At 61.7% G+C, this 11,113-nt stretch overlaps 1 protein-coding gene across 2 annotated transcripts in view; it reads left to right on the forward strand.

Annotated features, from left to right (window-relative positions):
- Positions 1-4,620: 4,620 nt before the first annotated feature.
- Abcf1 (ATP-binding cassette, sub-family F (GCN20), member 1) overlaps positions 4,621-11,113 on the forward strand; it is a gene marked incomplete at its 5' end in the record, with an annotated part of 6,831 nt that continues 338 nt past the window's right edge. The window contains 24 exon segments of one of the 2 annotated variants that reach the window (XM_013509796.1): positions 4,621-4,667; positions 4,901-4,993; positions 5,094-5,226; positions 5,310-5,356; positions 5,427-5,546; positions 6,041-6,115; positions 6,190-6,303; positions 6,948-7,037; positions 7,359-7,481; positions 7,585-7,685; positions 7,763-7,848; positions 7,999-8,138; positions 8,213-8,361; positions 8,485-8,568; positions 8,708-8,832; positions 8,932-9,044; positions 9,136-9,307; positions 9,391-9,465; positions 9,539-9,609; positions 10,206-10,238; positions 10,321-10,489; positions 10,585-10,649; positions 10,737-10,809; positions 10,894-11,113. In XM_013509796.1, the coding sequence (XP_013365250.1) occupies positions 4,621-4,667; positions 4,901-4,993; positions 5,094-5,226; positions 5,310-5,356; positions 5,427-5,546; positions 6,041-6,115; positions 6,190-6,303; positions 6,948-7,037; positions 7,359-7,481; positions 7,585-7,685; positions 7,763-7,848; positions 7,999-8,138; positions 8,213-8,361; positions 8,485-8,568; positions 8,708-8,832; positions 8,932-9,044; positions 9,136-9,307; positions 9,391-9,465; positions 9,539-9,609; positions 10,206-10,238; positions 10,321-10,489; positions 10,585-10,649; positions 10,737-10,809; positions 10,894-11,060 (2,465 nt within the window). 2 annotated transcript variants of the gene reach the window in all.

Consider the following 11,113-nt stretch of genomic DNA (forward strand, 5'->3'; position numbering starts at 1 on the left):
GTGCTTTTCATAAGTCGCCGCACTGGAGCGAGCGCCGAATTTGGAAGTTAGGGTGGCGGCCGCGGTGCGCTGCGGGCTGGGTAGCTCGGGGCAGAGCGACTGTCGAGCGTGCGCGAGGCGCGGGGCTCCCCCTCCGGGCGGGCTGGGGCAGAGGAGCCCAGTTTAAGAGCAGTGAATACTTACTGAGCGCTCGTGTTTTTTTAAAAAAAACCTGGTTTTTCTCAGTACACCTTTAAAGGTTTTTAAATTGTTTCATATCTGGTCAAATTGAGATTTTTTTAAGAACTTCACTTTTAATTTGTAATCAAAGTTTATAACTTGATTTTTTCAAAATCAACAAACTGCAAGCACCTGTTAGTGTCTTAAATAGTAAATAAAGAAAGAAATTAAGCACTTCATTGCGTCTTTTGGGTGTGGAAAGAAAAATGGGCAGGCGTCCTCCCAAGTTTGAAGTCACTGCAAGAGATAGGTAAAGAGGACACAAGTAACTACCATACACAGTGACTAATGCTGCAAGCATTTATTGGACGCCTAGTGTATGCTGAGTACTGTGCGGAGGAGCTGGGGATGAAGCCTTCCTGTAACCTCATCACTGCCAGTCTGAGGCAGGACAATCTACCTAGCAACACTGTCTCGAAGTGAGACATAAAGGGCTGAGGCGGCACCTCAGTGGCAGAGCAGCCCTAGGTTCAAGCCCCGGAACGCCCTCCCCCCCAAAAAAAAGCCTTTTGGCCGAAGCGGTGTCTCAGGCACTTGGGAAGCTGAAGCAGGAGAATCACTTAAGCCTAAGGAAGAGCAACCTGGGGAACATAGCAAGACTCCATCTTATAAAAACAAGAAAAAACACAAAAAACACAGTTCCTTCAGGACACCCACTCCAGAGGAAGGAACAGCATTAAACCACGGTGACCATGCCTGAGACCACCGCAACTCCGCCAGAGGATGGACATGCCAAGTAAGGGAGGAATAACACCGGCCAAACCTCCCAGGAGCCCTGAGTTCCTTCTTGAAGGGTCAGTGTGAGTCGCAGGGAAACATCCGCAGTGGGAGCGGTAGTTTGTGCAGAGACAGAGGTGCAGGTGAGCTGGCTGGTTCCCACTGCAGCCTGGTGACTAGTGCGACGGGGCCGGAAGATGTGCAGGGGGAGCTCTGAAGGCTTGTGCTGTTCCCAGAGACCCCTGGAGCCCCGCAAAGGGCATGGCAAAGCCTCGAGCCTCGCGTTTCGGCAACACTGAGCAGTGCAGGACGGACTCCGCCGGCTGTGGGGGGCCCGGGCTCCGATCAGCGGAGTTGTCCTCACGCAGCGGTGGTGAAGCTTTTAGGGCTTTCAGTGTATAAACAGCCCAGTGCGCACGCGTGCCGTAGTTTCACCGGCACTGCCCTAAGGGAGTGAGCCAGGACAGTGAAGACGAAGGTCACTCAGGAAATGGCGCAGACCTGACCCGCACCCGCGAATTCTGAGTGCTCTGAGGCTGCTTGACTCTGACTGGAGAGTGGCCCTGGGGCCCTGGGCTGGAGGGTGTGAAGAGGCTGGGCCAGCTTTTGAGTGCTGAGGGGGCAGCGCAGAGGCACCAGAATCACTTCAGGGGGCGGTGAGGGAGGGAGCCTCGCTCTGGAAGGGCTGAGGAGCCGAGACTGAGAAACAGAACCTGGAGGCAAACCAGCACAAGCGGGGTCCGGGAAGGGAAGTAATGAAGTATCCCAGGAGAGATCGCAAAGGCTGCCGAGGCAGCAGGAATGCTTCAGAGGGGCCCAGCGAAGGCAGGACTCAAGTTACTTTTCAGATGCAGAGCTAGTGGGTCAGTGGCAACTTTGACAAAAGTAGCGTTCTCTAGGAGACATTACCACATCAGATTCCAGTACAGGTTGAGTCTCTTATCTGAAATGCTCGGATTTTGTATGTTTGTTTGTCTTTTTGAGACAAGGTCTCCCTGTACAGTTCAGGATGGCCTTGAGCTCACTTTGTAGCCCAGGCTGGTCTTGAACTCACAATGATCCTCCTGCCTCAGCCTCCCGAGTGCTGGGATTACAGGCATGAACCACCACGCCCATCCCAGAAGGATTTTGGATTGTGGATATTTGGGTTTTTTTGTTTGTTTGTTTTTGGTTTTTGCCCCCCCCCCTCCCACCAGGAATTGAACTCACGACCTTGCGCTTGCCAGGCAGGTGCTGTGCTGCTGAGCTAAATCCCCAGCCCCAGATTGTGGATATTTGGATATATATAATGAGCTACCTTGGCAATAGGACCCCTGTCTGAGGTGAAATTTATATACAATTGATATACACATAGCTTGAAGGTAATTTTTTTTTTCCCTCAAGCAGTGGTTAGCTGGTTGTGGTGGTACATACCTGTAATTCCAGCACTCCTGTAATCCTAGCACTCGGGAGGCTGAGGCAGGAGGATCACTGTGAGTTTGAGGCCAGTCTGGGGTACAAAGTGAGCTCAAGGCCAGGATGAACTGCATAGTGAGACCCTGTCTCAAAAAGACCAAAAACAAACAAACAGCAGTTATAGCGGGTTGGTGGCGCATACCTCTAATTCTAGCACTTGGGAGAGTGAGACAAGAGGATCGCTGCAAGTTTGTGTATCGCTGGGATACACAGCCAGCCTGAGTTACATAGTAAGACCTGTCTCAAAAAACCAAAGTAGGGCCAGGCGTGGTGGTACACGCCTGTAATCCTAGCACTCGGGAGGCTGAGGCAGGAGGATCGGAGCGAGTTTGAGACCAGCCTGGGCTACAAACTGAGCTCAAGGCCAGCCTGAACTGCATAGCGAGATCCTGTCTCAAAAAGACAAAAAAAAAAGCAGTGGTCAAGTTTGAGAAAGTGAGAGTGAAGCGTGAGGGAGAAATTGGCTTTGCGGAGTGAGCTTGGGGCGCGTGAAAAGAGAAAGAGTAGAAGCAGAACCAGAAATGTGCACTGCATCTGGGCAGCGCAGCAGGGCTATGTGGAAAGTCAGGAGAGCGCGAGGCAATTTTGTACCATGGCGTTGACGGTTCTGTGCATGAGACAGTTTCTTGATGTGGGATTTCTACTTGAGACGTTACATTGGCACTTACCAAGCTGCAGACGGTAGAACATTGTGGATTTTTTAGAAACGCAACCTGTGTGTTCTAAAAGGCGTGGGGGGTTGGGGAAGCTCAGTGGTAGCGCTCTGGCCTAGCACCCACAGAGCCCTCGGTTCTGTCCCAAGCACCACGAGAAGAGCAGAGCAAAGGATGGGAGATGAAGTGTTGCTGGTCCAAGCTACACTGTGAGGCTCAGTGGAGAAGCGCAGGAAATAGCGATGCAGATTGGGGAGTGCTGCTTTTGCCTGGTGTTCAGGGCCGCTTAGGTGATAAATGAAAGCCAGCGCAGCTTTTCCTTTCCTTTTGTCTCAGGTCCAGAGACTAAACCCAGGGCCCTCACACGCCCAGCGGCCGCCCCCTTTGGCACAGGGTTTTGCTGAGTTGCCCGGGCTGGGCTCGAATGTTCGTTCCTCCTGCCTCCGCCTCCCAGAGCTCTGGGTTCCGGGCGTGCACCCCAGCACTGGCCGCGCCGCCCCTGTGGCCGTCCTTACCTTGCTCTGTTCCTCGGCGGGACACCTTCACAGCTGGGGGCGGGTGGTGCTGTGCCACGCGTGCAGCAGAGCGGCTGCCCATTTGCTTCCTGGGTAACTGGACGTGGCCCGCGGGTTTCGTACGCGCACACCCCAAGTTGAAGTCATAACCCCCCACACAGCGGAGGGGAGGGGAGGGGAGGGGAGCTTTTGCCGTCATTTCCTGACCTGCGACTGGAGCCCCTAGCCAGCCCGGCTGACTAGCAAAGAACAGCAGTGGGCAGTGAGCTCTCCTTCTGATCCTCACCTCTGCCTCCGCCCTGGAATCCTGCTGCCCTGCCCCGCCCTGCGCTGTCTGGGCCTTGACTGCCTGGCTGGGTGTGGCTCCATCGAGCCCTGGAGCCTCGGTCCTGGACTGACCGCGGCCCTGGCTGCCCCAGCTGCTCCTGGCCCACCTCCCCTTCCTCCAGGCGCCAGCCAAGAAGCGCGTTCTCAGTTCCCAGCCGCTGTGCATCCCACAGCTGGCGTGTGTGGCACTGGCACCCCAGCAGATGCCTGGGGACAGGGTCCATGCCCCCCCCCCCCCCCCCCCTTGAATGCCATCTCCACAGGGAGACTGGCGCCTGGGGTGGGGCCAGGCCCTCCTCACTCCACCAGTAGGCTTTAGCTTCCCTTCTGTGTTTCATTTTGGTTTCTGGTTTTTTAGCTACATAGTCCAGGCTCGTCTTGAACTTATAATCCTGCCCCAGCGTCCCGCGTGTTGGGGTGACAGGCGTGCGGCACCATGCCCGGCCTTCAGCCTGTCCCTTCCCACGAGAGCCTGCAGCACACTGTAGCCGCTTGCGCTCCCTGGAAGGCGCCAGGGCTCTCTTGCCTGTGTCCGGCGCAGATGGAGCGTAAGAGGCGGCAGCACTGCTCCCAGGCAGCGGAGCCGGCGCAGTCTCGGGAGTGACTCTCGGGAGTGACGGCCGGGTTAGAAGAATGGCAGACAGAGCCTGGGGGAGGCCTGTGAGCCTTGAGGGGAGCTCGGGCGGCTCTGGAATTGAGAGGTAAGAAGTCGTGACGCCTGCTTTACCTTCCAGAGAAAGTGGTGAAGAAAGGGAAGAAGGACAAGAAGACCAAAAAGACGGTGAGAAAACAAAGGTTCTGGATGAGACCTGGCTGGGCCTTTGGGCAGAGCAAGTGGGCACATGCAGGAGGCGGGCACAGAGGGCACCCCGGAGAGGGCAGGGGCTGAGGGGGGCCGGGACCGTGCGGGAGGCGGAGGTGGCACAGCGAGACCCGCTCCAGGCCTGAAGGGTGGGGCACCGCGGTGGGGCCTGTGAGGAGGGCCTGACGGTGGCCGTGTCCGGCCCTTTGCAGTTCTTCGAGGAGCTGGCGGTGGATGGGAAGCAGGCTGGCGAGGAGGAGAAGGTGCTCAGAGAGAAGGAGCAGCAGCAGCAGCAGCAGCAGCAGGTACGAGTGCTGGCCGGGGCAGCCCTGCGGCGCCCAGGCCCCAGGGACTTGGGCCGTCTCTGCGCAGCCGGGCTTCGTTCCCACGCGCTCTCTCTTTCAGCAGCAAAAGAAGAAGCGGGACACCCGGAAGGGGCGGCGGAAGAAGGATGTGGATGACGACGACGGCGAGGAGAAGGAGCTCATGCAGCGCCTTCAGAAGCTCTCGGTGCCAGCCAGCGACGAGGAGGACGAGGGTGAGCGGGCTGCAGTGCCGGGGACGGTGCCGGGGGCCCGTGGGAAGCCTCTCTCCTCTCACCTGCCCCGTCTCCCCCATCAGTGCCTGTCCCGACACCCCGAGGAGGAGGAGGAGGAAAGAAAGCCAAGGTGAGCTGTCGGGGAGCAGAGGCCCCGGTGCGGCGTGGCCCCCACTGAGCTTTGTGCCGTCCTGCTCTAGGGCGGTAATGCTTTTGCAGCCCTGATTCAGGATCAGAGTGAGGAGGAGGAGGAGGAGGAGGAGGAGGAAGAGAAACACCCTGCTAAGCCTGCCAAGCCGGAGAAGAACCGGATCAATAAGGTGATGGCGGAGGCCCTGCCACTCTCCGGGGCCCCTCAGCCCTCGGCCGGGGCAGCTGCCTTAGCGGCCCCTCTGGCTGTGTCCGTGTAGTGTCGCATTCCTCTCTGTCTCTCGGTACCCAGGGATTGGTTGTGTTGCTTGGTCTTGGAGTCTAAAGTGAAGGCCTTAGTCCTGCCTTCCACTTGGGACCTTGCCCACCCCTCCACAGCCTGGCCCTGACCTGGGTCGCTGCGGACGCGTCCTTGGGAGCTCTGTTCTCGGCCGTTGCTTCCCGCTGCCCTTGTCCAGCGCTCTTCCCAGCCTAGGCTCCCCAGCGTTGGGTGCCCCCCGCCTGCACACTGCCTGCGGCTTCGCCGTGCCATCCACCTCTGTCTCCTCTGTCTGGTGTGGGGCAGGAGCAGGGCTCAGCGGCGTCCAGTGTAGTGAAGGGGGCGAGCAAGTTAACGTGTTTGTGTGTGTGTGTATGTGCGCGTGCGTGTCACTGTGTCCTGCAGGCCGTGTCTGAGGAACAGCAGCCTGGGCTCAAAGGCAAGAAGGGAAAGGAGGAGAAGTCAAGAGGAAAGGCCAAGGTATGAGAGTGAGTGGGAGGGGCGGGTTCTGGGGCCGGGAGTGGGGGCGTTCTCAGCCGGTCTTTCCCTGGTAGCCTCAAAACAAATTTGCTGCTCTGGACGATGAAGAGGAAGGTGGAGAAGACGAGGAGGAAATAACAAAAGAGAAGGAGCCTCCCAGACAGGGGAAGGAGAGGAAGGCAGAGCAGGTGCGTGCTGCTGCGGGGGGCTTTGCCTCCGAAGCCCCGGGGCAGCCGGCCCCAGGGAAGCCACGGAGAACACACACTGGCTCTGCGGCTGTACGCGATCTCTGTGCCTTGTCCTTTTCTAAAAAAACACCTTCAAAAGTGTAACGAGGGCATGTTTCTCTTGCGGGCTGTAGCGCAGGCGGTGTAGGTTGAGAGGAAAGCCCTCCCTGGCGTTGGTCTCCACAGCCTGGGTCCCGGCTGTGCAGCTCACGGCTGTGTGACTCAAGTGCCTGTCCCCACCTCTGGGGTCCCTGATCCGAGAGCAAGGCGCTGCCGACCCCTCTGGCTCTCCAGTCCTGTGATCCTGCGGGGTTTCTCAGTGGCAGAGAGAGATGGGGCCACCTGCCCTCCCTGTGCACATCCCACGGCCTTCGCAGAGCTTCCTCGACACAAGTGAAACTGCCCACCTCCCTTACAGCCCCTTGGGAGCTGTGGGTTCCCTCCCGCAGAGCCACACCTTCTGTGAGGCGGAGTTTGGTGCAGGGCCGCAGAGCCCCCGCGGAAGCTGGGATGAGACCAGGCCGGGCTCCGGGCAGGATGACAGGCAGGCAGTCCTGGGAGGGCCCCGCCCTGCTGCTCTGTTCTTCACCCTCCGGTTCTCACAGGCTCCCGAGGACCGAGGCGAGGGTGAGGGCCAGGCAGACGACCCCTGTGCTCACCTGAGCAAGAGGGAGAAGAAGAAGCTGAAGAAACAGGTGAGTCGCGGGCTCCCACTGGCCAGGTGAGGGCTGCACTCGTCTCTGAGCTCGGGGCTTGCGGCCTAGAGAAGGGCTTGGAGAGCCAGCCAGGGTGCTGCACGCCTGCGGTCCCAGCCGTCGGAGGCAGAGACGGAACTGCTGGGAGTTCCGGGCCAGCCTGGGCTACACCGCAGGACCGTCTCAGCAAAAAGAGAGAGAAGAGGAAAGAACTTCGAGGACTACCTGGAACCATGCTCGGAGCATGGTCGCTGTCCGGCGGCGTGGGCTTCTGTCATGGTGAGGGGATGGCTTCAGACACAGCTTTTTCTTTCTTCTCAGATGGATTATGAGCGCCAGGTGGCTTCATTAAAAGCAGCTAATGCCGCCGAGAATGACTTCTCTGTGTCGCAGGCTGAGTTGTCCTCCCGCCAGGCCATGCTGGAAAATGCGTCTGACATCAAGGTGAGGTCGGGGAGGGGGCCCTGCTGCTTGGGGGTCTGGCCCCTGCCTTTCCTGAGGGGAAGGAGGCTTCTTACCCCACCCCTCCCCACCCCACTGGCTGCAGCTAGAGAAGTTCAGCATCTCGGCCCACGGCAAGGAGCTGTTTGTCAACGCTGACCTCTTCATCGTGGCCGGCCGCCGCTACGGGCTGGTGGGCCCCAACGGGTGAGGACCGGGCACACGGGCTGCGGGAGAAGGGCGCCCTGCGGAGGGAGGCCGCGGCTCACAGCTCTCCTTCCCAGCAAGGGCAAGACGACGCTCCTCAAGCACATCGCCAACCGCGCCCTGAGCATCCCCCCCAACATTGACGTGCTGCTGTGCGAGCAGGGTGAGGCCGTGAGGCCGGGTCTGGGACGGGACAGGTGGCGGGGCAGCGGAGGGATGCGTCTGGGGGCACCCAGGGCAGGATTTGCAGGGCAGGGTGTGCAGCCCGGAAGTGGCCTGAAGGGGGGCGGCCTGACTGTTCCCCTTCTCCCAGAGGTGGTAGCGGATGAGACGCCCGCAGTGCAGGCCGTGCTCCGGGCCGACACCAAGCGGCTACAGCTGCTGGAGGAGGAGCGCCGGCTGCAGGCTCAGCTGGAGCAGGGGGATGACGCGTCTGCCGAGAGGCTGGAGAAGGTGAGCGGACGGGCCGTGAGGGCTGCAAAGTCCCAGCCCCGGCCCCGGACGAGCGCCCTCCTCCCTCCTCCCAGGTGTACGAAGAGCTGCGGGCCATGGGGGCGGCGGCGGCGGAGGCCAAGGCACGGCGGATCCTGGCTGGCCTGGGCTTTGACCCCGAGATGCAGAATCGGCCCACACAGAAGTTCTCGGGGGGCTGGCGCATGCGCGTCTCCCTGGCCAGGTGCACCCGCCCTCCTGCCCTGCCCTCCCTGGGCCTCTGAGGAGTTGGGGGGCGGCTCCTGCCAGGGCTGTGGCCCTGAGCTGGGCAGCAGCCCCCTCCAAGCTCACGCTGCTGCCCCTTCAGGGCGCTGTTCATGGAGCCCACGCTGCTGATGCTGGACGAACCCACCAACCACCTGGACCTCAACGCTGTCATCTGGCTCAATAAGTGCGCGCCCTCGCCGGCACCCTCTGCGCGCCCCGCTCCCCGTGCCCTGGGCTGCTCTTCACTCTGCCTGCCGTCCCCGCTGTCCCTGTGCCTCCCTGACCCCCCCGTCATGACCCTTCCACCTCTTCCCTAAACCCAGCTACCTCCAGGGCTGGCGCAAGACGCTGCTGATCGTCTCCCACGACCAGGGCTTCCTGGACGACGTGTGCACGGACATCATCCACCTGGATGCCCAGCGGCTGCACTACTACAGGGGCAACTACAGTGAGCGGGGGCAGGGCAGGGCGGGGCGGGGCGGGCTGCGGGGCGGTGTGGGCGCAGGCTCCGAGGAGGGTAGCACTGAGGCCCGGCTTCCGCTGCCAGTGACCTTCAAGAAGATGTACCAGCAGAAGCAGAAGGAGCTGCTGAAGCAGTATGAGAAGCAGGAGAAGAAGCTGAAGGAGCTGAAGGCCGGTGGCAAGTCCACCAAGCAAGCGGTGAGCGCCGCGCTCTGGGCCCCGGGCGATGGGCTCGGGGGCCGTCCTGGGGCTGCGGGCCACTGTGGGCCTCTGCCTCCTTCCTTACCAGGAGAAGCAGACGAAGGAGGCCCTGACACGCAAGCAGCAGAAGTGCCGGCGGAAGAACCAGGACGAGGAGGCCCAGGAGGCGCCCGAGCTGCTGAAGCGGCCGAGGGAGTACACCGTGCGCTTCACCTTCCCTGACCCGCCGCCGCTCAGCCCCCCGGTGCTGGGCCTGCACGGTGAGGCCCCTGGGGATGGGGCAGCAGGCGCGGCGGGCTCCCCGGGGCGGCGCCAGCGTGACTTGCTGCTGTTCTGCTCACAGGGGTGACGTTCGGCTACGAAGGGCAGAAACCACTCTTCAAGAACCTGGACTTCGGCATCGACATGGACTCGAGGAGTGGGTTGGGAGAAGGGGTGGGCAGGGGGGCCGAAGGTGAGGCCTCCGGTCCGACCGCTGGTCTCCTCTGCAGTCTGCATCGTGGGCCCCAACGGCGTGGGCAAGAGCACACTGCTGCTGCTGCTAACCGGCAAGCTGGTGCCGGTGAGTCCCGCCGCAGAGGAAGGGCCTTGCCGCGGTGCGGTGCTGGCACCTCCTGGGACGGGGCAGGAGCCGGGCCCAGCGCGGTCCAGGAGAGGCCTGGCCGAGGCCCCGTGTGTCCCATGACGTACAGCTCACACGGCCCGAGCCAAGAGGAAAACAGTGGCAGTGATGCTCAGGCGGCCGCTCCTGTTCCTCAGCGAGCGCGTACTGGTTTTCTAAGAACGTGGGATGTTGTAGGAGCTGTTTGGGGGGCATTGGGTGTTTCCGCGCTGCGTGGCGTGTGTAGACGTTCATTTTCTGTGGTCTCATACTTGCTAGTGGCAGCTGCCTGGAGCTGCGCTCGGCTGGGGCTTTGGCAGGGTTGCCACACAGAGCGTTAGGAAGGCTGTGGCAGCTCCTTGCTGCAGGGGCCCGCCCTGCCTGCATGTGGCCGGCCCCACCCCCACTTGCCTCTGCCCGTTGTCCCCAGCCCTCCGCTCCTGGGTGCCCCTGCTCCCGGCCGGATTCTGACCCTTGTTTCCCTGCAGAGAGTTCCGGCTGCGGAGGTGCGGCGCCCTTGCCCGCTCCTCCGCTGAGCGCTCCATCTTTCCTTGCAGACGCACGGGGAGATGAGAAAGAACCACCGGCTGGTGAGTGGGCTTTGGAAGTGAGGGGTGGAGACCTGACGCAGGAAGCGCGGCCCTGACGGATCACCTCGCTCTCCTTGGGCAGAAAATCGGCTTCTTCAACCAGCAGTACGCGGAGCAGCTGCGCATGGAGGAGACGGCCACCGAGTACCTGCAGCGCGGCTTCAACCTGCCCTACCAGGACGCCCGCAAGTGCCTGGGCCGCTTCGGCCTGGAGAGCCACGCGCACACCATTCAGATCTGCAAGCTCTCGGGTACCTGGCGGGGCGGGCGGGCGTGCGCCCTCCTCCCGTGTGTGCCTGGCCGCCGCCGGGGCACACGGTGGCACAGCTCCCCGTCCTCTCCGCAGGTGGGCAGAAAGCCCGGGTTGTGTTCGCAGAGCTGGCCTGTCGGGAGCCCGACGTCCTCATCCTGGTGCGTGGCTGAGGCGGGGCGGGCACTGCCGGGGCGGGGGTGGGGGCTGCGTCCTCACCTGGGGGTCCCTCCCCTCCTCCTCCGCAGGACGAGCCGACCAACAACTTGGACATCGAGTCCATCGACGCGCTCGGGGAGGCCATCAATGAGTACAAGGGAGGTGAGTGGGCCGGCGGGGCGCGCCCGGCGCCCGTGGGCGGACCCCCTCTGACGCCCTTCCTCCTCTCCGCCGCGCCCTTCGCAGCCGTGATCGTGGTCAGCCATGACGCTCGGCTCATCACGGAGACCAACTGCCAGCTGTGGGTGGTGGAGGAGCAGAGCGTCAGCCAGATCGACGGCGACTTCGAGGACTACAAGCGGGAGGTGCTGGAGGCCCTGGGCGAGGTGGTGGTCAGCCGGCCGCGCGAGTGACGCCGTCCTGGGGCCTGCGCTCTCGGGCTCCGGCCACGCGGCCTTTGCCCGGA

Source organism: Chinchilla lanigera, unplaced genomic scaffold (genome assembly GCF_000276665.1).
Source record: "Chinchilla lanigera isolate Chin_1 unplaced genomic scaffold, ChiLan1.0 scaffold00182, whole genome shotgun sequence".
NCBI classification, from domain to species: domain Eukaryota; kingdom Metazoa; phylum Chordata; class Mammalia; order Rodentia; family Chinchillidae; genus Chinchilla; species Chinchilla lanigera.